The sequence below is a fragment of the Drosophila sechellia genome, chromosome 3L, assembly GCF_004382195.2.
Source record: "Drosophila sechellia strain sech25 chromosome 3L, ASM438219v1, whole genome shotgun sequence".
NCBI classification, from domain to species: Eukaryota; Metazoa; Arthropoda; class Insecta; order Diptera; family Drosophilidae; genus Drosophila; species Drosophila sechellia.
In genome coordinates, this window is record NC_045951.1 from 21,353,651 (window position 1) to 21,378,772 (window position 25,122).

The window sequence follows — 25,122 nt, forward strand, 5'->3', positions numbered from 1 at the left end:
TACTAAATAACCCATTAACATGATTAGCAGTGCCCACAATTCATAAAATATTTTACATAATTTCGATGTTGGATAGAAAATTTATGGGTATAGCAAAACTATCACTTATTGTTTCAAATCGTGTACCAAACAAAATGTTACGCCACAATTAAAGCAAACAACTATTTTTGCCTTAACCATAACAACCCGTACGTAATTAACAATTACCACATTTGGGAAAACTCCCTCAGTAAGCATTCCTTCATTTCCGCACACAAGCATTCAAATGGCAAATAGTTCTCAGTTAGGGGTAGTTACCCCTAAAATGATGAACCGCTCTCAAAATCCGTCCGAAAGTCAAATTTAAACATGCATTCGGACAGTTTGGCGGCATGAGTGGCCTCATTAAAGTTATTATCAGGATGCCGAGCGCACAGGCTGTTGTTAAACTTTTTGCTGACACTGTGCGTGTGGCCGGGCAGCCACAACAAAGAGCTATCGGGGGGATTTTGATGTCGAAACGAGGAGCTCGAGCTGGATATGATTTGGACCGACTGGCGGAATGGAAACGTAAATGCACAATAAAGTAGAAGGATTAAGGATTATGTCACAGCCACACACATGAATGGAGAAGTGGGGAGGTGGAGTGGATACACAGAGAGACAATGCAACAAACAATGACAGGAGTGACAAAAATGTTGGCACAGGTTTCCCCTGCCCTGTTTTAACTTTTTCATTCTGCCTGGCATCAGCACATCTCAGCATCCTTTATCATACATCCTCGTGTGGATGATGATGACGGTGATGTGGACATGGCTTTGTCAAAAAGGAAGACAAAACGATGATATATGTGACACAGCCAGAAGCAAGCCCCCCTCGCACATTCAAAGTATTTGGATACCTAGACGTCAGGCAATGCGAAGTGACATTTAATTAGACTGTCCCAAACTGATGACCGACTGGGTCAAGAATCATAATAACAAACAGCAGCCTATGAAGCAAGCAGCAGCCAAGAAAGACACACACCCAAGTGGGTGGCTATTTCAACTATGTAGGTCACCGGATGTTCTAGCCTCCGGAGACTGTTTTGTATTTGACACAATCAAGTCAAAACTCAACTCATGAAATGCACTCTTTGGCACTCTGATTGAACATGTTTATTTTACTCGTGCAGCTCTATTTATTAATCCAGCAGTTTAGTCTTAGTCATTAAAAGGGAATCGACATGAGGGACTGTTTCTCCTAAATATGCAAATCCTTTGCCCAACATGAAGGCAGAAGCTTAGGCAACATATTGTAAAGGGACCGGTCATAAGCCAAAGTAATTGGAAATTAAATTGGGGGATTTGCGTGAGTGGAAGTGACAGCCACGTGACAATCAAAGCCGTAACCCACTCACGACTCACGTACTCATTGCTGGCTTTTTGGATCCAGCGGCTGCTCCATGTTGATGGCCAATAATTGCTTTATCATGGCGCACTGACTAGCGGAGAATATCATTTTACCATTAATGGAGTAGCAAGGGGGAATCCTTTCTGGAATAGAAAACTATACAATACACATAGAAATGCTGTAATAGGCACGGAAAAAGATTGCTTTTTCTGGTGAGAGGGGGCTCTATGGTTATGGCATAGAGTAATTTTAATAGGTCATCATATTAAGGGATTCCCGGGCAATTCGTTCGCTTTCTGGTTATGGTTATAGTTGTTATTCCCGGAGTGGGGCCGCTTTGTTTGTGTATCGATTGTGTGGTTGGCTACGGATGCTGGCTGCCACCCACTTTCCACCCACTTGGCGCCCATGTTCCACCCATTTCTCCGCATGGTTATTGCCCATTTGCCCACGCGATGACATGTGCGTTTAATTGCGTTTTACTTATTTGACACAAATTAATATGGCACTCGCCATTTGCTTCCCCCTTTCCGAGCGACCGTGTCGAATCCACGAAAGTATGCTATAATTTTCCCCTAAACTCTGTTCTCGGGTAATTAAATATTTCTGCAACACTTGCTGCTCCGCTTTGGTTGGGTTACGTAGCAAAGAAGAATGCCACTTTGAGTAGGGCAAAAAGGAAAGAAGGAACCAGCCTTTCGAGAGGAAACCCTTCAAGTGGCAAGTGGGAAATGTTTAAAGTTCCTGGGACTGCGTGTGAGTGGCATCCACCGCATCATAAATCAAATTATGACGACCTGACGAGAAGCGGGAATCATGACCGAAATGTTATTAAGTGCAGCCAAGGGACCAAAGCAAGAGACCCAGAACTCGGGCCCAAGAACGTCGAGCTATCCTAAAACCCTTGACCACTTTCGACTGCAAAGTTTGTTTGAGTATTTTACGTTATAAATATTAATATTATTACAGGAGACGACACAAGTTTTGGCATGTGGTTCAGGCCGTGTGTGTACACATAATTATGCAATTTAATGAGTTTTCTCTTTGCTGTCGCAGCCCCCAGGCTACTCTACCTTCATCCTTTCCACAGATATACCCACCCCGTCCACAACTCCAGCCCCTTTTGCTAGGACAACTGCACATGTGCATAATTAATTTGAAAAATTAATTCTGTATACAGGAGATGTCGGCTTTTAAAGGCGTGTAGCCTTCGGTGCGCCGAAATGATTTTCGAAAGTGCTGGGCTTCATTTTTTCATGCAATCCAACATATTCCTACGTATATGTATATGCTACACATTAAGAACAAGTCAGATATTACTTTTTGTAATGCCTTGTGAAAGCTTTAAATAACAATTAGGTAAATAAACCATATTCCAGGAGTTTTTAAATGGCAACATTTTTGCAGAATAGCGAAAACATATAGTCAGCCAAGAGCAGTGTAACGAAAATGTTGTTAAAGGCAGATGACGGCGGCGATGACGATGATGATGCGGTTGACTTGGCCACAACAACGACGTCGGCGGCAACGACAACTTGACATGGAAGCCAGGTCTGGTGACTAGGAGAGACAGCCGGGGTGAAAGCCTCCGCGCCGAGTAACAGCCTCCTCCGCCTGCTGTTGATGTTTGCTTGCAGCCCAAACCCCGGGTGCCTGCCACAGTGCCTCCTCTCATTTTCCCTTGGCTGCCATAAACGAAACGAAAACTCCTCACGACGGCGATGAAATTGACGTATAAAGTCAACGGCGTCAACAAAGTCGCTCTTCCACTCCGCTTTTCCGTTTTCCCAACTCATCGCCGAGCACATGACAGCACTTTTGAGACATGTGTGTGTCACGTTCAGCATTTAGCATTTATTGTGTCTGTATCTGTGTATTTGTTTTCTATTTTCGAGATGGCCCAAAATTGAATTGAAAAACTGGCTGAAAGGTGCCTAGGAGAGCTCTCCCGGTTGGGGAGACCTGAAGTCGACTACGGCGATTGTCCTTCGGAATATTAAACCATAACTCGCTGCCCGCTTGTCAGAATTTTGAATTAAGTTGAATTGAAATGAAATGTAAATGAGTTAGAAGCCAAAGTTATGTCTGCGTTACTCCTATTTGCCAACTCTGATGAAGTTGGCTGGGGTGAACAACAAGAGCAGAGGACGGATGAGCAGATTCTTTTGTGATTTGTGGCTTTGTTTTTGTCTTGCAGGAAATTAGAAATCTTTTCACACAGCCAAGCCACATTTACCATCTCTGACGTCCTCGGTGTGTGTGCGTGTGTGTGTGGAAAGCCAAAGAAAATTAGAAAGCAAACTGGTTTGGTTGCCATTACAGACATTGGCATTTTTATGTCGAGTTAATTAAAAGAAAACTAGTTATGCTAGTGTACGGCTCCTTCTCCACCAAGAAAAAGTCATTAAAAAGTGGGAATGGAGTCGGAGTCGTAGCCAGAGTTCGTCTGTCTGTCACACAGTGCGTATGATTGATAATGAGTTGAGAGACGGAAACGAGTTGGATGGGTCGGAAGAATAGCGTTTTGTTGAGGCATCTTCATTTTTCTCAGCCCATCCTGTCTGGCCAATGCCAAGAATGCACATTTCTTGCAGCGAAACCAATTTTTTTATTGCACTTGGCACTCGGACGCTCGCGGTTCTCTCTCCTAATCCTTCTCCCATAGTGAAACCCCATTGTGTGAAACCAGAACTGTCATTGTTGTTGTCCTGCCGGCTCCTGCTGCGTAACTCCTTCTCCTCCGCCTCCGACCTTCAACTGCGGTATTCCCCGGTGTGCAACCTTAAGACATCGCTGCGGGCGTTCCCCGGAGTCGAGCAATAGATATTAACATGGGTTTGTTCGGCGGCCGGGATGGAGTGGGAGGGAAAACGACTGGTTTCCAATGGTGGCTCTATTGTCATACCTGGGGTGCAATTTACATACTCCCAGCTCAGTTAGGCAGGACGCAGCTAGCAATGTAATTTCTAATATGCTTTCATCTTTGATGCGGGCAGATGTCTGGTAAGAAGATATAAGCCTAGTAATTATACATGCAAGCCACTCTCGATTTAAAGGATCTCACTTTTTGCTTTTATAGAACTTATAACATATAAGACATTTTACATTACATTAAAACGAATAGACAGAGGGAGATATGTATCCTGCTCAAGATCATATGTACATATGTGCTTTATAAGGTCGGAAACGTTTTTCAATAGGAATGGAACTAAATGACCTTAGTAAGTCGGCCATATTAGCAACTTGGGGGATGTCAGGAGTGATGATAAGCTAAAATAAACTGTGTGAATATTGTGCAGGAAGAAAACCATGACAAAAAAGACAGGTAGCTATCCTTTTCCCGGGACTGTTTCCACACGGATTCAATCATATTCCAAAATCACGCTGGTTGTTTGGACCGCATATAGAGCAAAATTCCAGAGTGGAAGAATAGAGCTACGTGGTGTATCGTTCATCAAACTTCTACTCATTTGCATAGGCAGCATCGCAGTTGGTCTGGCATTAATAACCACTTAGGCTGGACTTTCGGATAGGAGGAGAATTACCTCTGAACATTCAAATTGGGCGTGGCCCTGGAGCAGCTTTTTCTATTTTGCCAGTTATCCTGGCAAAAGTTAAGTGCAGCGAACTCGGACAAATTATGCGCATTTTCGGTGGGGAGTCCGAGCTCCAGAATGGTATTCCTCTTTCCGTCTAGGTGAGCTGAGCTGAGCCACCGTTACATGGGGAATTAGTGCGCATAATTTCATAAACAACTCTGCCATCAGGCATCCCTGATGGGGATGGGCATGGGTATGGGGATGTGTGGTGCAGGGAGTGAGGAGTGGAGCCAAGGGAAATGACAGGAAGCTTTTGGTAGTCATCGCGTTGGTCGCTGCGCAAATATTTCTTGTGCCCCCCGGGAATCATTTTTGCCTGATGCCGATGTTGCCGGCAACATCGTACATATCCGTACATACTCATACTCGTGTGCATGTGAACACGGGGTACATCGAGTTATGCTGGGAATTCGTGGACAGGGGAGGGGAGGGAGCCGGCGAAAATTTGTACGAGTACGAGTATCTGTACTAAATTGCATATGAAGTGATTTCAAGCGTAAGAAATGTCCCAGCGACGGCAGCGGGAGTACATCAATATTATATGTACAATATGTATATATCTGTATCTCGAGTACACACCCATATGGGGCGCAGCGTTTGGAATATGCGGAAAAACTTGGCGCAGGTTCAAAAAAAAAAGTCCGAAAAACAAGAGAACAAAAACATGAAGAATTTCATATCAAAATTACAAACAGGCCCAGGACAGGGGCCAACTCTCCGCCAGAAAAATGTGGATGATGAACGAGTCCGGCTGGGGGACCTCTGTCCCGTTCGCATTGTCGTTGTTCAGCTCGGCCAAAAGTGCCGGAAGTCGTGAACTCTGCATGGGAATGTGATTAAATGCATTGCTGGCACTGTGTGCATAAACTAATTTGACTAATTTCGTGATTTATTGGGCCGAGTGGAAAATTAAAAATTTCTTAATGGCAATTACACTTTAGAAATGCCCAAAATGATTTATGCGTGCCAAACTAACCGTTTCAATACTCTTCTGTCTCTTTGCAGCTTAGGCACCCAACAAATGTACATCTCTAAATGCATCAGCTAAGCAACAGTATTCTTGCTCAACAATAAATATACGAAAACTCTGAACGCGTAAATACAAGAAATATTTCCGTAGCCGTGATTATTTGTTGCATTTGAATAAGAACTTCGAAGATACGGGCAGCAGTCAGAACGCAGCGAGCTTAAGCCAACAACGTAGTACGACTAGCAAAAGACACCACCAATTTAATTTTATCTAGAGAAACATACAATACGCATACGCAAGCAAAGTAGCCAAAATATCTATATGTTTAGTACGTGTATCGCTCATTTATGATTGATATACTCGCATAGCAAAGTTATATTTACAAATCCCACAACATAATCGCAAGTGAGCCCGCAAAGACAACAACTGCTGCGATACAGACCGCCGAGTTCGGTCAGATCCACATACACTTTCATCCAAACCGCGTTAAGACAAAGCCAGCAAAATAGATACCATGGAAGACAATAACACGAGCAGCAGTGCGGGCGGTGCGTCCATCAAACACGAGGATCCATCGGTGACACTCACAATAAGGCTGATTATGCAAGGAAAGGTAAGCTAAGTGGACTTAAGCCTAAGGTATTTTAGAAATGCACCATTAAGACATATATATAGTCTATATATGTATATATGTTTATAGATTTCATGTGTAGGTATGTAAAAAGAAAGCAATCTCTTTGAAGCCACTCCACTCCCTGCGACGTCCAATCAATGTGGGCAAACCCGTAATATAAACGCTTTTATGCACACCATTGAGTTCTGACATCTTAAATATTTATGGAACTCTTTTTCAATTCGCACAAAATCAATACACAACTGCGATGGGAGGGCAAACGAAGGGCATCGCGGGCAGAGCAAACATTAATGAAAAAATTACACATTAACGCGTGAATTTTGTATGCAAATTACAATTAAATACGCGCCATGTCACGCATTTAAGGTAGATGAAATGGGGGGCAGTGAGTGAAAAGTCGGCGCGGGAGTCGGGGAAATATGTATGTGTAGAGATACACATTTATACACAGGGCCATAAAAACGAGGCGAAGTAAGGCACCGGCTATTAAACAATCATTACGGCTCCCAGATATGAGCTATAAAAACAAAAAACAAAAACAAAAACAAATAAAATACACCTCTTTATAAATTGTTTTCATTGCCCACAATAACAAAATTCGAACATATCATATGTGAATGCTGAGCGGAGAAACGGACATTCAGGACCAGCATAGCAACTCACTTGCCCCGCGGGACGACAGGTTAAACCAGTCGCAAAAAGATGGCATATAAAAATAAATATTTAAATATTTACCGGTACGAAATTAACCACAAATCGAGGACAGCAGCGCATTGTGTGTGTGCTTTAATCAAGGGAAATGTTTTGATAGCAATTGCTCAGCGCAAATACCCCGAAGCGAATCTCTTCTCTGGCTGGACAAAAAAATGTATGTGAATTGCGGAGGGTTCAATTGACGTAAATGATGCGATAATAGTTGCATTCAAATATTGTTTAATCAATATTTATCAAAGTACGGCGACAGCAATTATTGCGCTGGTCTTGATTTTGGATTTATTCAAGATTGCCAAAGAGCGAAGATATTGAACTGCAGCCTCTTTATTCCACTGACTTATTTGCTGCAGTCAAAGTAGTCAGCTATGAGCGGCTTTAAACAAAGAGCTAGATAAGCAGACACTAAATAGCTGCTTATTTATTTAATAACAGTCAACAGCCATTAAAAACTATTATTCAACGACATTAGCCGCCAACAACAATCCAGAAAAGGCTGTCACGCAAATCCGCAGCATCGTCGTTGCTTCTCAAGTTGAGTTGAGTTAAGATGCGATGCGATGAGAGGCTTGCCACTTGAGAGATCTTGGCCAGAAGATTGGAGGGGGCGAGGGAGCCCAACTCCCCCAGCACGTGTTGGGCAGGCAAAGCCGTCATTTGTCTTTTTCAGTTCGTTCAGCCCGGCTGAAGTTGATTTGCAGCGGGTTTTCAGTTGCCCAGGCATCGATTTAATTATAAGTCTTTGGTCGTCGTTGAATATTATTTTTATCCCACCAAGATTTGAGGGGCCGAGACAGGTGCAGATAAGGCGACAGCCGGCCGGAGTGCAGCGAGGTGTGCGGAAGGGGCTCGTTACATGATGTGCCGTCGAAAATTGGCAAAAAGGCCAGAAATATGTTTAGACGCGACAATTTATAGCAAAAGCAGCAGCAGCCAAGCACACAAAGAAGCAAATTAAGCCAAAATGGAGTGGGGGTAGTGTGTTTCTGGCAGAGATTTGGCTACCTGGTGTGGAATCCCTTCGCCGATCGCGTAGCTCGTGAGTAATTGCGCACTTTTGGGCTTTTACACAATATGGCTGAATAGATATTGTGTAAATGCAAATGCGAATTCTGCACACTCGCCGCGATTTTCTTTTCCTTTCCGCGCGCCATCACAAGGATTCGGGCAATAAATTCCCAAGACACTTTTGTGCGGCGCCGACAGAGAGACTGAGGCTGTCGCTTGTCGTTGTTGCTGGTTGCCTTTGATCGATAGTTATAGATTAGCATGATTTATGCGATTTTTTCAACAGCCGCGCAGATGTGAATAAATTTGAAGCGCAATGCAAATCAAGTGGCGAGCAGGAAAACGAGCCAACGAAACGCCAGCTCAGCGCGGCGTATAAACAGCCAAGAAATGTCAACTCGGTTGGCTTGGAAATGAATTGAACACAAATCTCGACAGCCTTAGCGATATATGTAGCTTAATTGCCTTTAAATAGGGAAGACTGTATTTTATTATTGTTGCTATAAGATGAGATGAGATATAACTAATGTATTGTTGGGATAGGTTTGGTTTCACAAGAGGGGATTCTTGTTTGTAACCATACTTTAAAACAGTACATCACCATGAATTTGCGCTGAATTTTCAATATTTAATATGTACATACATACAAAACGAGTTAAATAATATTGAACTCGATTGCCTTTTGTGATTAATGCCAGTCATCATCGCATAAATCTGCAAGCCGGTCATAATTGCAATTATTCATTAATGAAATATTGAGTATATAATCTCTGCGTGGTAGGTACAGTCAGCGACGCAATCGTATGCACTTTCAGGGCAGGGAGTAGTGCAAGGCCAGAGTTGCCATTGTTTCGCAAGTATATATATTTTTTGATATTTTCCAGCGTCTCTAATTAACTTTGGCTCATTATTTCCATGACGAAAGTCGCACTCAGAGTCTGGGTCTGAGTCAAAATCGCAGTTGCAGTCGCGTCCAAAGTCGTGATGCAGTTAATTAATTTATGAAAAATGAAAACTGGAAACCGGGAGGGAAAAACAAACAACTTTGCCCAGCCATGCAATCGAGCGACGGAGTGCGCAGAGGAGGAGCACCTTTTTCTTTGTTTTTGGGCCCGGCTGTTGGGTTTTCTTCAAATTGCTCGTTTTTCTGTACACCTTTTTATTTCTTGGCAGCCATACGCAAATTGCATAGAAAGAAACCGAAATGTGGGTTGCTCTCTCGCCTAGAATTGTCAGGGCAGTAGACAGAGATATTTGTTGCAGTTTGCAGTTGTTCTTATTTCTGAATCATGCATTTTTAATTAGTGAAATTGCACGACGCCGTCGACGGACGGCACCTTTATGCGAATTTTCATCGCAGTCTGCCACATTTCCCAAGCACTTGTCTAATTTTAATTAACTATTTTCCGAAGCGTCCGTCTAACTTCGGGGCTTGGTTGTGCGTTGTGCAATGGATTTCAATACGTTCGATATTAGAGCTCTTGTTTTCCTCGCCACAACTCACAACTACGTATATTTTCCAACTCAATTACCTAAATTAGGGCTCTGAGCTCTCCCGGAGTGCAATTCAGTATCCCTTCGCCTGCAGGAGACATTTCTCATTCGCCGTGCGTTGTTTTCGTTATTTAATCAAATTAAAAATGTGCCACTTGCTGCGTGGCATGGCCCTGTCCAGCATCCAGCATCCAGCATCTGGCCCTGGCAAATTGTAAATAATTTAATTGTACAATTTTTTGCGTTTCGACTGCCTGCAGCAGGAGCAGCAACAAACAACAGTGCAACAGTAAAAGACTACAGCCAAAAATGCGAATTGAAAAGTTTGCAGGGCGACAAATGCGCTGGATGATTTATTGGATGAGGTGGTGGGGAAGGAGGTGGTGGTGTGGAAGGAGGAGGAGCGGGAGGGGAAGTGACACATGTGTGCCACAGCAGGCCATATGTGAGCTCCCCCACCCTCTGCCAGATTGCATTTTCCAGCATTTGTGGCAAGTTTTTCTTGCATTTTTCCTTTGCAACAGCAAACTGCAGCTCCCATAAATGGTTCTCACGGTTTCGCAATGGCTGTCGCAGATTTTTTGTGCCGCTGATGGTGTTGCTAGTGTGGCTGCTGCTTTGTTGCTGCAACTCGCTTATTTTTATACAATTTTCAACGCCGCCACACATTAAGACCAAAAATCGCAGAGATCGGAAGGGGGAAAAACATGGGACAAGTCATGCTACTCCAACTATTTTCGGTTGTTGTCTGAGTTAAAGTTAAGGCCAAAGCTGCTTGGGATTGTTTGCTTTTTCTCGTTATTTTCTCCGTCTTTTTACTGTCTGCTCCACTAACATCAAAAACTCTTTGCCCCAACTCCCCCATTCAGCCGCTTTTATTGTGGCCCGCAATTAGCGTTGTCCATTCTTCGGGCCTTAGCTTTAATGCGTTTTCAGTTATTGTTTGTTTCTCTCCTCCGATGCCATTGTTATTGCCATAATCTTTAGGGCGGACAGTCCATGTTTCGCCCTTTGGTAATAAATGGAACTGGCCAAATGTTGTGCTTGGCTGGATATTGTGTGGGAAAACGCAAAGAGATGTGCGCGAACAATTTAAGATGGGTTTGCCGATCTAAATACGATGATTATGCAACCAATGTATCTACCAGTATATCTAAGTATCTGAACCAGAATGGGTTTTTCGATAGTGTCAAATACTATACTTATATATATATATTCTATATTCATAAAATAACATGCTGCATTGCTTCGGGGTTTGGTACTTTGAATTTGGGATCATTTATTGGTTTTCATCCTCGTTGTGAATTTAGTTTATCAAAAGCTCACATACAGTCTAGTCCCATCCACAGTTTTAACATTGTTATTCCAAGGCTTATGTTGGCGCGAGACCAAGCATCCAAGTTTTAATAGTCCCTTGAGCTGAAAAACAAAGCGAAATCAATAACAACGAACAATCAAATCTTATTTCCTGACCACAGGACGGAATGTGGACATGTGAATGTGAAATGGCTGCCCGCCGCCTGCATGTCAACTTTCCTATGCATATTTTATGCAAGCAATCCCAGCCAGAATCGGTCTGAGCCCAACGAGCTGTGTGGCCCGAACCCAAAACATTCAATCCGACAAAAGGCAGTCGAAATGCTCCAGCCGGGCCGAACCGCAAAGTGTTTTTCGCATACGAGAGTCGCACGCATGTGGAAATCGGAAAATGCGAAAATGGCAAATGCCAAATGCGCTGGTTCATTGTTGCAGCAGGAGCTGAGCTGTGCGGAGGAATGCTGTGAATTTAATTGCCGGCAGGGAGGCCATTCGCACAGTCGAGCAGCGGGATGTTGGTGGGTGGGTTGGTTTTGGTGTTTGTATGGATGAGGCGGGTGAAGTGCGCAAAGGCCAAATCAATGCAATCAAGTGAAAGTCCCGAATTTCGCTCTATTCACTGTAATAAAACGGCGTCCGCGGATTTAGGACGGACGATAGGAAAGGTATGGGGATGAGATCCGATTTATGCAAATTGCGCAAACTTCTGAGCGGAGCGGAACTGAACTGGCCCGCAATCGCAGCGGGATAATTGAATGGAAGCTACGCAACGGTCGGATGGGGCATCTGAGCGGCTTTTGCCCACATTATTAATGATGATGATGACGAGGCCGAGGCGCTGATGAGCAGCCATCAACCTGAATGGCTACGAGGGCCACCGAAAGTGCGTAGTCTCTAGGCCACTCCGCACTTAGATGTCGTGGCGCAGATACAATTTACATACATAAACATATCTGGGGCAGCTAACTTGTCCTATAAATTACACTGGTCGCCGAGAAATTCGTCTATGAGTGCAGACAGGCGTAGAACGCATCTGAGTTGGGTTCGACGATAATTACGCCAATAATTATGCCAATTCGCTCTGACATTTGTGTACAATAAATATCTATACTGCCCAATGAACTGGTCTGCATCCATTTCGCTCTCGTGGGCATAAATATTTTGGCGAAGAGTGGCCAGAACGCAAGCAGCGCATAAAAAATCAGATGATGTGAGGCGAAAGTGAGAGAAGGGGCTCGCTCGAAGGCGGAGGCAGTTTTCCCTCGCACATTGTTTTGCCCAGTTTGCATTTTGTCTGGCAAGCTGCCCGTATCAAGATGTATTTGCTGACTCTGGCTGCGCTCTTTTGGTCTTTCAGTCTGGCACAATGGATTGCTGCACTTTGGGTTTGTGAAGGTTGTTCTATGGTTTATGGCCAGCAAATTGAATGGCTGCGAGTGGCAACATTTTAAAACGACCAAATAAATGGCTTGAAATATAAATGGGGTGCACACATTGAACATAGGCAATCAGCCAGTAGTCGGCTTGAAATCTGTAAATGAATGTGCTATTCTAACTAGATTTATATCTAATCCTTTAAATTTCTTCACAACATATTTTAAGTTTACTGATAGCAATGCATTTAGCTTTCATTTCAACGACGAAGCTTCCCTTGTTGAACTCCTTGATATGTGGCAATTGATTACCGTAGCCGCAAGGTGGGAACCATGCTCTCGCTGCGACACAATTGCTACCCAAACGGAGGATATCTTTTGGCCATTCCCTCTTTGTAGCTCAGTTCCTGCCGTCGACACTGCGCTTTCAATTTTCGCAATGGTTTTTGGTTAAAAACTCAGTTACTGGCTGTGGCAGTGCTGATATTTACAATCAATTAAAACGCGTAAAACGCGCTGGCCGCAAATTTCATTACGTGCGACAGTTTCCAGCGACGACAGGCGACTGACTGTGAAAGGGAAATGGGATCGCTTCGGGCTGGTTGGGCTGGTTTTCTGGCTGCCACTGTGGGTGACGCGGGTGCGGCGCGTGTGAAATGCTTTTTGTGGCAATTAAATATGCAAAAGTAGTTACACACACACGCAGAGCCATCGCTCTTCCGCTGTATGCTCCGGCATAATATCACTTAATATTTAATCAAATTTGAGCATCGTCGCTGACAGTATCAGACAGAAAACAAAAATACGAAACTCACTTAAAGGTTTTTCGATGTCCACAAAGTGCCGGGGTGGCTCGAGCCAGATACATCTTAAAAGCATTTAAGAGTTTCTTTGCACCGCGTTTCCCAACTATAATACTCAACATATAATCGTTATTTTTCTCATTTTGCAGGAGGTTGGTAGTATTATTGGTAAAAAGGGTGAAATTGTCAACAGATTTCGTGAAGAGGTAAGTCACTCATCATAAGAGCTTTCAGATGTCAGCAACTAATTCGGTATTCTTCACTAGTCTGGTGCCAAAATCAACATTTCGGATGGCTCATGCCCGGAACGTATTGTGACTGTGTCTGGTACAACTAATGCAATCTTTTCGGCGTTCACGCTCATTACAAAGAAGTTCGAAGAGGTATGTGTGCGGTACAATTGGCCATTCCCTATCATAGTCGCCCCCATGCCCTAGCGTTCCCGGTTCACATTACTAACTTCTGACCCGTTTCAGTGGTGCTCGCAGTTCAATGATGTAGGCAAAGTTGGCAAAACTCAAATACCCATTCGATTGATTGTGCCCGCCAGTCAATGTGGATCGTTAATTGGTAAGCGGATTGAAAATATAAATAGTCACCACACCACTAATGCCATCAATTCACACTCGGGACAGGCAAGAGTGGTTCAAAGATCAAGGAAATTCGTCAGACCACGGGCTGCTCCATCCAAGTGGCCAGTGAAATGCTACCCAACTCCACAGAGCGGGCGGTTACCTTGAGCGGCAGTGCCGAGCAGATCACCCAGTGCATCTATCAGATATGTCTTGTCATGTTGGAGGTGAGTTTGCTATACACTATTCGGGAAACTACCTTGAGTAGAGTTTCAGTCGACTAAGTTTATTGGAACTCCCCCATTATGTCCGAAAATTAATAATTTCTTTCCAAACAGTCCCCGCCACGCGGTGCTACCATCCCGTACCGACCAAAACCACAGGTTACTGGCCCCGTCATCCTGGCCAATGGACAGGCTTTCACCATACAAGGAAACTACGCGGTGCCCACACAAGAGGTATGTAGGTGGACGTCTGGCCGAATTCTCACCCAGAAAACTAGGCTATACGTGTTGTTAAGATCAGTGAACAGTGTTGTGTACTCTATTGCTAGCCACCGCAGCTATATATCTCGCTCTGTCTCTATCTTAACCGACCCCACATGAGTCCAGCTAAACAATTTCGTATCTATTTGAGTTTGCCCCGACCTAGCCCAACTATCTTTTTGGTTATTGCGCGACTTCACTTTCTGTTTATCCTCTTAATATTTCTTCATTTTATGTTATTATATTTCTCTGTCCGTATTTCTCTCTCTTTCTATTTCTCTTGTGTTTCCGCCGATTATCCAGTGCCAGTTACCTTGCTCTATAGACCCCGATTATCATTTCTCCGTAATCTCTTTCTCCGTAATCTCTTTACTTGGAGACCCTGATTGCCGTCCATAGAACACCTCCTGCGATTTGTGACCCATTTCTGACCCTTCTGAACCCAACCTCACAATCTACTGTACCGATTACCGTTAAAGTTACCGATTCCAAAACCGATACCGAACCGATTACCGCTCCCACTCGTCGTACCCATGAGATTCATCTATTTTCAAGTCCAAGTGGTGACCCCGAACAGTGAACTAATGTGTTAACAAACTTTACAGCCATCGAATCGACGATTATAATTAACGAAAATATTTGAATTAAACTTTAAAATATGTACTTTTGTTTTGCTTTTAGTTTCTTTTGCACTCTCTTCTCTCAGGTTAAGAGCGTGTGTCTGCGAGGAGAGTGCGTGCGCGTTCGGTCTCTCTCTCAGTCTGCCCCGGCACCTGTCTCTGTCTCACTGTGAGAGTCTGCGAGAGTCTCCGGGAATCTCCGATCTCCGAGAATCGCATCCGCAGCATCCTGAGGGGAGAAGCCTTGGGTTTCTTCCGCCTCAGTGAAAAGTGTTCAAGGCGTGGCGAGGCGAGGCGAGTGAGTTCGTGTGAAAGAAAGAAAGGCTCGCGGGGAGCGGGGGCTCGAACTCTTTCTCTTCACTCTCTGCTCAGTCTCTCTGTGTCTCTAAGTTCTGTTCTGAAGAGGGCTCGCTGGCAGCGTGTGTTAAGAAGTATGTTCAAACTACACTAGTCCACCTTTCTCTCCAAACCCCATCTACGTACATATATCCGCCATAACTATCCAACCCGAACCGAAAGTAAACATCTATTAATCAAATCCTCGACACACGACAAGATCCACAAAAATATAAACTCCTATAAACTCTTTGAGCGCCAGCTAACTAATCGTATCGTATCGAATATTAAGTAATTCAACTCCCATCTTTATATTACTATATTCACTTATTTGCCAACGACCTGCGTTCTCTTGATGTCTCTCATGATTTTCGTGTAGTACAGTCAATCATTAAGGTTTAGCTCTCTCTACAAAGGACTAATCCATATGAATAGTCAACAAAACTGCGGAATTCACCTTTAAAACAATTTAAGCGCATATGCATATTTAGATGAGTTGTCACCAGAACCACAATGCCAAAAGCCATTTTAACAACAGCATACTGATCCAATACCATCCTGCCCGAGCCCTACATCTCTTACACTCTTATACTCTCTCGCTTCTCTCTTTCCATCCTAATCTACAAATATTGTTTATAACTCTGTTCAAAATCCCATGTCAAAATCGAATTTTGTGCTCTACAGAACCGCAGGAAACAGCAAACAACAGCTAAAACAAACAGCAAACAAATTAAATTCCACGCAATCCAATTCAGGCCCCAGTACAGTCCCGTCCACTAGAGTACAGTACAGTACAACAGTACAGCACAGTAAAGTTCAGTTCAGTTCTCCGACCTTCAGAGCCCCCTCGCCAGCCATTGCCCCAACGAAAAATAAAAGTTTCTCAAAACTAAAACAGACAAAGTTTTTGTTGTCGCATCAAATTCAATTAATGTCCAGAAAAAAATGTAATAAATCAAAAACTAGTTGTACCATCCATTTGCGATATCTCTCCGTCTCTCTTCCACAAATCGCTCTCTTTCTCACTCTCTCCTCCTGGTCCTGGTTATTGTCGGTGTTGGTTTACAATTCGTTAGCCTAATGCAGGCAGTAGTGTGCAAAGCCCCCACAGTTGTCAATTTCGTTCACAATGGGTACTGTTTTCCAGGGTTAACTTTTTGAGCTGCGGTAAAATGTATTTCTATATAATAGAGTACCCAATGTGATGTTACATTGCAATAGCAGTCTAGTCAGTTGGCAACTGTACCTCATCCCTTGCGAATCTGTCGGCATTGGTTGTTGTATGAACCTGAAAACCCTGGGATCATCCGAGCCCTAAAACCGGACCCTCGAAATCAAAGTACAAACCCTCTTAGATGTCTTCATTTGTTTTTAGTATGTCCATCCCCCCCTGGTATCATTTAACATTGTTCTGCGTTGCAACGAACCCCGTTGAGAATCCCCGCCTCCACACCAGAAACTGCACACACGTCTCGAAAGCTTTCTACAAGAGTTTCTCTAGCGATACGTCTATATTTAAACATGTATCTGATAAGCTTACATCTCTCCATAGCAACTACAAAGTTAAGATCTTAACCAACTTGCTCTGAAAGACATTTATTTGTGGTATACAATATTCGTTCTTCTACTTTTCTTTCTTCCTTGGCCACATAATTTGAATCGCAATAACACACGAAACACAATTGTAATTCCACACACGCACACCAAACACACACACACAACCGTAATGATCAATCAATCAATCAATCGAACATAGACCTGTCCAGTATTTCCACTTGCCCTGGCTACCGGCGGCCTACATGCTGGTATCTCAGGCTTGGCGGATCCTTTGTTAAAGGGGGCACATTTACAAGGAGCGATACCAGCACACCACCATCACCTACAGCAAATGCCCGATGTGAGTTTTAAGCTATCGATGCGATTCGGTTCAAGAACACGAATATCTCCACCAGACTCTTGAAAGAAACTGTACTCGTTTAACCAATATAATCAAACGCAACATGACTCGAGAACCCAACTCCGCCAGGCAGAGCATGATGATGTGCCGTCCCCTGCCCAGTCACCTACCTGCACTCCCTCACATCACACTATTGGGCACTCAGAAAAACAGTCAAATGTAGGCTAATAAATTCCTAGTGCTGAAAGGTTACCAATTATATCTGTCTGTTAAACTATAACATTCTATAGATTAACTAAATTATCCATTCATTGTATTTTCCATTGAAGTTCATTTTAATTAGTCCAAATACGTTCATTTCTTTTATCGGTTTAAATAACTGAATCGGCTTTGGGAAAACTTAATGCTGATCGCTGTTGATTATTTTTCTGAGTGTACATAGTTGTGTTCATATGTTGCTGTTGTAATTCTACCCTCCTCAGTAGCCCCCAGTTCCGGTTTTTGTAGCTTGTATACCCAGTTTACTACCTTTGGCATTTCTTTTACGATCCCCAGGCGGCGCAACCGCTGCCCGCATTTCAATGACATTGGGCCAAACTGCAGCTCCTTGGCCAAGTCCAGGTCCCTGAAGTTGTTGTCGCCACAGAGTCGTTGGCCGAAGTCACAGTAAAAATCAGACCGAGGGGACTTGGAAAGCAAACCCCTCATCCCAGCCAAAAGTCATCAAAAAATGCACTTATGGTCCCATCCCGCCTCTCTTTCCTCGCTAAAGCTAAAGTTTTTCGTAGTTTTGGAAATTGTTTCAACTTGTTTTCTATCTATATCTGTATCTGTGTGTTAGCGTTCTTATATGTACTGTCTGTGCTTGGCAAGAAGTGTTTGTTAATATGCCAACACACGCAAGTTTGTATGACAGTTTTTGCTAGATAATCCATTGTAGTTTCCCCCTTTCCGTCCCCTCCCACCGCTCTGTCACTGAACTTTATTGAGTTGCGATTCATTTTTGGGTCATAAAATATTTCCATGCGCATGTTTTATTTGTTTCATTTGAAATTCGTATTGCATTTGATAAATATTTCAGTTCTCGTTTCCTAAGCTCTCACACAAACACGCCTCCCACTCAGGCACACACACACACACCCACCCAGATGCATCTGCCAACTCACACATGCACACAGAAATAAAAGCACACAAAGCATTTGAATATTGTATGATTTATTTGAGATTTTCTCTATCCTTTTTTGTGCGCTCCTTTCTAGTGAATCATCTGCCACCATTTTCCCTTTTCCTCCCCGCAGCATTCAGATGCAATTATTTGAAACATATTTGCAAGTGTTGCATTTGATTTGATTAATTTATGGAGCGCGTGCAGAGTCCCCATTTTTCGAGCCCCAAAGTCACCCCGAATCTTCACCCTTTCGAGTCCTAGTTTACATGCACATGTGTGCGTGCGTGCGTGCCAGTGTGTGTATGTTATTTGCTGTAGGTGTTATTGGTGAAAAGAGGAAAACAAAAAATACTCGAGGAAGCACTGAATTTCGCCTCAAGGAAGGGCAACCTAACCCAGATTAATATAAATAAAACGGAAATCATTTACAAAAGCACTAGCATACTTTTCGGAGTAAAATCAAGCATAAACATCAAAGATATTTAGGACACGTCGCCCTAAATCCTAATGGATTCAGTAATTTGTGTGAGAAGAACTCAAGCCCAAGCTTCCTCTAGGTGTATTCCCTGTAAAGCTATTCAATGTGTCCACTTTTTTGTCTATCTCTCTCTATCCTTGTCCATCCATCTATTTGCCTCCGTATCTATTATTATATTTCGTATAGCCAACTTGTAAATTGTGTAGAACCATTATCCAGAGCAACACTCGAATTGAGGCTTTAGACTGCGGAAAGCCAGATACATACATACACATCAGCTTACACCGCACAATAAATACTTACATACACTCGTTACCGAACTCCTGGATCCATGTACAAAGAGAAATACGATCCCACTACAACCAACCTCATGGTGTTTGTAAAAAGAGCTGAGGATGGAGCATAATCTTGTATCCCGTTTGCTTTTCCTATTGCATTCTGTTCTTGTATCTATTTGTTTGACGCTTTTCCGTTTCCGTTCCAACCACTTCCCTTTTGTTATGTTCCATCTGCGTTACCTGTTACTGGAAGTTGACGCGCGTTGTGTTGTGATCTTGTGATCTCTCCCTTCCCCGAAAACAGCCCCGCCCCCAGATAAATAGATGATAATTAACCCAACTGTATACATACACACACACCTTAACCCACGAAGCCCCGGAGCCCCAACGAAGAAGGTGCACTCCGAATCTAATCCAATCTAATCCGTTTCGTACTTTTGTCCCGCTCTGCGAACAGGTGGCCAAGAACCCGCTGGCCAGTCTGGCCGCCTTGGGCCTGGCTGGGATGAATCCGGCCAGCACTGGGGGCATCAACCACACAGGTGAGTTGAGCGCTTCTGCGGCCAGATGCCAGACAGATTTCCAATCTAATCTAGGCTCTGCCCCAGCAGCCTTGGCTGCACTGGCCGGGTCGCAACTGCGTACAGCGAATCCCGCGAACCGAGCCCAGCAGCAGCAGCACGAGATGACCGTCTCAAACGACCTGATTGGCTGCATCATCGGCAAGGGTGGCACCAAGATCGCCGAGATTCGCCAAATATCCGGCGCCATGATCCGGATCTCCAACTGCGAGGAGCGCGAGGGCGGCAATACTGACCGCACCATCACCATCAGCGGCAATCCGGACTCGGTGGCCCTGGCCCAATACTTAATCAATATGAGGTGAGTGGCTCGATCTTGTTCAGCCTTCCATCAGCTATCTCTCTCTCTCTATCTGTATGTGTGAGCGTTTGTTGCTTGTGTTGTTGTCTAACATCAATTTTGTCGAATTGACTTGCTAATTGACAAAGAAGAAAGAAGGTATAAGGAGGTCGTCGGTCGTAGGTGGTAGTTCGTAGGGTATAGGCCAACTCTCAGAGGCGGAGTGGCGGTGCGTTCATATGTACAGCCCATGATGAGTTGCGGGGAGGTTGGTGGGTGGGCTGAAGTGCAAAACGGTGCAGCGGTAAAGCGGGCGGGCGACGGTGGAGTCATTAACACAGTTCCGTACGTAGCCTAAGCCACACACATGTCCTAGCCTGTAAGTCGTAAGCCCGGCCAAAAGCCAATGCCATTGCCATTGCCAATGCCCAAACTAGCACCACAAATCGTATAATTTTCCACCCTCACACCCCTAGATCGTAGTTCGCATCGAACGCTAGCCTAACCAACTGTTCTAGCTAATAGAAAACTATAAATATCTAACTGTATAAACCTAGCATCTAGTCTTACCAACCAACCATGTATAATATAAAAGTTCAGCAGGCCCCGGCCGAATCCGAGGATGAGCAGGAGGCGAATGATTATGAGGAGGATGAGGCCTGCACCGAATTAATCTACGCATCGCACACTTTTCACACAACTGAAAATGACAATAAAAAAATGAAACTGGACCTGATCCAATTGGTACTTCAAACTGCAGTTCAACTCCAAAACGATCCAAAACCTCACCTCCCGTCCAAAAAACAAACCGACCCAGCCGAATCCCACTACCACCTAGTTCATCCTCCAAGTCAATGATACTCTTTCGGTCCATGCCTCCCCATTAAAAGCAAACAGCTCACCAAAAGTTTTCTACTCCTACCATCCAAAATTTGAACGCCGCTCTCCCACCAAAACCCCCCCAAAATGGCTAAAAAAAAGCACTTCTTTTTTATCTCTCTCTCCGTCAACTCCGAACCGTTCCTCCACACAAAACCTCCTTAACCTTTTGCATAACAAAACACGAAAAGAATCAAGAGAAGATCAAATGAAACCAACTCAATTCCACAAAATCGAAAAAGAACCAAATGTTTTGAAAATACCTATACCCTGCCAAAAAGCAAAAAAGAAACCGAAACAAATACCAACAATATCCCAATTTGTTCCTTTCTTTCTCTCTCTCTTTCTATCTACCTTAACCGAACCTCGTCCACAGTGTTGAGCTGCAGAAGGCCAATCTCCTGGAGCAGGCCCAGGCCCAGCAGAATGGAGGTGCTGCCGCAGCTCCCGGAGCTGCTGCTGCCGGAGTGGCGGCAGTCGCCGGAGCAGCAGCTCCGACCTCGGCCACAAACGGAGCTATCACGACGGTGACCCTCACCAGCGGCACTGGTGTCGTGGGAGCCGGTGCTGCAGGAGCCACCGGGGTTGCCAATGGCGCAACTCCGGCGGCCAACGGCGGCGGCAGCAATGGTACCATCTCTGCCACCGGATACGCCAGTGCCAATGGCGGCCAGGCCACAAATGGATCTGTCGGAGTAAACCCGGCAGCGGCCGCCGCCCTGTCCAGTCCTCTGGCCTCGGCCCTTCAGCTGCTGACCAAGCCGGGAGCCCTAAGCGCTCTGTCCAACCTGAGCGCCCTCGACCTGCTCAACTTAACCACGCTGGGAAACACTAATGGGGCCGGAGCCAATCCGGGCGGACCGCCAGTGCAGACGACGGGCGTAAATCGGGCCAAGGGTCACTATGCCACCTCCCGATTCCGGCAGCACCAGACGGAGACTGGCGGCGAGGCGGAGAAGCCGCGCAACAAGTTTAATCCGTACTAGGGGTAGGGCTGCAGCTGCGTCAGCTGGAGAGCAGTGGAGTTATAGTCCCGTAGTTATATAGGATTTCCATGTTAGCGTTGCGAAAGCTTTAGTCTTTAGATTCTTGAAGAAGAAAAATTGTATAAAATTCGTTTTAAACTTATGTGGTATGCGTACAAACTGCAAACGTATTCATATTGTATTCAGATTCGTATTCGAAGTTTCAAGACAATTCTTACATCTAGTTAAAGCACAGTATCATCCCAGTTATATGTAGACAGAACCTACGCAATATTTATCAACGTTTTTGAAAAACAATCTAACCACAACAATAAGAAGTCACACTTAGATCAGCCGCATAGGGCAGCTAGAGATTTGAATAATGGATCAGAATCGAAAATCAAGCACTTAAACCATTTTGTGTATCGAATACGTAGGGACAGGGTCATCTGTGTATGGCCCGATTGAAATATTTTGACCAAGTGACCAAGGACCCTAGTGGGCGCTATAGATTTTGGACCCCAAAACTTTTGATAAATGCCTAGTATGACTTATATACACCGGTACATAGAAATGTATCGAACATAACAGAATTTGCCAAATTTTAGCGCATCCCCTAGTAGCGTTCTTCGAAGCTTTAGATTAGATTAGATCGCGTTTATCGGATTCGAATACCGAATATCGGATATAGAGCAGGTACCGAGCATAAATTTATCCTCAACAGCCAACAATCTTTACCCAATCCATTCATTGTAACATAAAACACGATCCAATACTTATAATCCATTGTACTCTCTTAGATCGTAAGCACTAAACGTATTTTTCCTATATATACGATTATATTATTTAAACATTAAGCATAAAGACCCAAAAGCCATTTTCCGACTAAGGAAGCAGCAGCAAAGAAAGTGAAACAGACAGATGATGAAATAAAAAAGAACCTTCTATAAGAAGTTTACAAATAGAAATTCCAATGCGTAAAGCCCCCGAGCCAAGAGGAAACGATGAGATTTGAGCTCTGAGCGCGGGGGATCAACGACCTTTATGGACCAATTCGCTCTAATTGACGCAATCCACGCAATGAGCGTACAAAAACCAACTATTTGAATAGAAAAACGAACACACTGAGAAACACATGAAAACGCTTAGAAATGGCGGTCAGAGAATCATATTCAAGGCGTATGTTTCGCAAAAGGAGAATTTTTGAAAAGAATTGAAGAGAACGTTATATTGTATTAGACTTTAAGTCTTCGATTGTTTATGGAATTTTATTTGTTGGTTTTACCAATTTTCCCAACCCCAATTTTGTATTTATTACGCGATTGTAAATTTTTGTTATTATTTGTAACCAAAACACTTTTGAATTGGTCAAAAATAATGTTGAAAAGTATTTGGAAATTTGATTTTCTCTACCTTAAAGTACACGAAATTACTGTAGCTATTTTAATGGAACTTGATATGATTTTCTTATTATTATATTTACCGGTAGTTCTAAGAAGAATGACACATTATTATGTATCGCATTAAGCTAAGCGGGCTTACGATTTTATAACCAAATTATATTCCTAAATATTCATACATACATCTACATACATACATACCCATGCATACATAAACTAAACTTATATGCGAACATACTTATTATGGCTCATTAACACAATGTAGTTAAAAAGTGAAGAAGAAGCGTATAAACATAAAATCGTATAATTAATTATAATACTTTTGGTATTAACGAAAATAGGCACAACTAGAAAAGGCTTACCTGTAGAACAACAACAGCAGTAGGAACTGCAACAGCGTCGGTAACAAAGCAAAATAGTTTATATGCAAGAAAACATGATGGAAGACACATGAGTTTGTAATAAAGAGAAAAATGAATACTAAACGAATTCCAAAGGGGCGCCCCAAAATCTTCTTAGTCGTGGGAGGGGAGTTACCGTTGTGGCAGAACGTTTTGTGGAGGTGTCCAATCACAATCTCTTAATGCAACTCTTCCTTTCTCCTTTCAGAATATCAATGGAGACTGCTGGTCTGCCCATACCTGGTTATCACTACATTGCGCCCAGTGCAATTGTTAAAACACCCATTCACTAAATGCAACAATCAACCGCAAGCTAAGCAACAGCCACAGCATCAATCCGAACCCGTAGGAGGACACCGGTGCATCAGGAGCAGGAGCGGGAGTAGGAGCAGAAACAGGAGAGGAAGAAGGAGCAGCAGTAACATGAACGTCAAATGTTAATTCATAAGCAATATAACAGAAGCGGCAAATGAAGGAGATCTTAGCTCATACATTTGACACTGTCGGCAATCACACATTGAATACATTACTGAATACACTCATACCCACGGACACACTCACAGACAGACTCGAAGAGAAGCATACATACACGTTATATTTATTCATTGATTCTTATTAATTATGATACTTTCATTAAGTTTTAAATGCAAGGGCAAACAAATACAAGAACTTTTATGTTAAACCGTTTTCAAGGGGCCCAGCGGAAAACGTGGGGCCACCCGAAGTAAGAACAGAACAGCAATTAATTGTAAGATTAGTCAAAATGAAGACAAAATAAAAAGTATAAGAATCAATTAACCACATACAATTAACATACGAGAAAACAAACGAAAAGGCAGAACTTTCAGAATGCAGTTATTTGTAAGCTAATCAATCACTTGTGCACGAGCATGACCAAAAAGGAGCGACAAACACGAGGAAACAAAATGTTTGAGCACTAAAAGAACGGATATGAATGAGACATTGAACAGACAAGCAGCAAACAAACCAAGCAAGCAAAGACAGACATACAGAAAGAAGATGATCACAGACACCACATAAATTTAAATATTTACTGCAAATTGCATCTAGCTTGATGTTTGCGTTTGTTAGTTTGTTTATATGTATACATATATATTATATATAGACACGGCGATGTATTGATATGATAATTTTTATTTTATTATTTCTATTATGGTAATTGTTATCGAAATTGTATTTGTGATTTTTGAATATGTTTAGACTGATGTGCAAAATTGATTCTGTTTATTAATTACAAGTAAACTACATACATATAAACAATTATGGACTAATTACTAGATATCTTTCTCCTTCGTTCTATATTCTAATCAAATTACTCATTTATTCAAAATTAGACTTAATTTGTTGGCAGCAACCAACTCGATAAACGAACATCTATCTAACTAGCAAAGGGATTTACAATTGAATTTCGTATCAAAACGTTGTAGTTTCTTTTGATTGGTTTCTAGTGAAAATGCCTGCTATTGGTGACCACATTAAAT

General features: G+C 43.2%; 1 protein-coding gene across 15 annotated transcripts in view; it reads left to right on the plus strand.

The window, feature by feature from the left end:
• The window catches only part of LOC6616522 (poly(rC)-binding protein 3), a 46,714-nt gene extending 21,816 nt beyond the window's left edge, over window positions 1–24,898 (plus strand). The window contains exons 2-12 of one of the 15 annotated variants that reach the window (XM_032718830.1): window positions 5,976–6,553; window positions 13,430–13,486; window positions 13,547–13,663; window positions 13,757–13,850; window positions 13,916–14,079; window positions 14,191–14,310; window positions 17,050–17,190; window positions 19,572–19,656; window positions 19,711–19,996; window positions 21,231–21,294; window positions 21,343–23,708. In XM_032718830.1, the coding sequence (XP_032574721.1) occupies window positions 6,455–6,553; window positions 13,430–13,486; window positions 13,547–13,663; window positions 13,757–13,850; window positions 13,916–14,079; window positions 14,191–14,310; window positions 17,050–17,190; window positions 19,572–19,656; window positions 19,711–19,996; window positions 21,231–21,294; window positions 21,343–21,840 (1,725 nt within the window). In that variant the 5' untranslated portion in view covers window positions 5,976–6,454 and the 3' untranslated portion in view covers window positions 21,841–23,708. Of the gene's footprint in view, window positions 1–5,975; window positions 6,554–13,429; window positions 13,487–13,546; window positions 13,664–13,756; window positions 13,851–13,915; window positions 14,080–14,190; window positions 14,311–17,049; window positions 17,191–19,571; window positions 19,997–21,230; window positions 23,709–23,828 lie in introns of those variants that run through there. The other 14 variants (XM_032718836.1, XM_032718826.1, XM_032718828.1 and 11 more) reach the window with 14 other exon arrangements.
• Window positions 24,899–25,122: the final 224 nt, after the last annotated feature.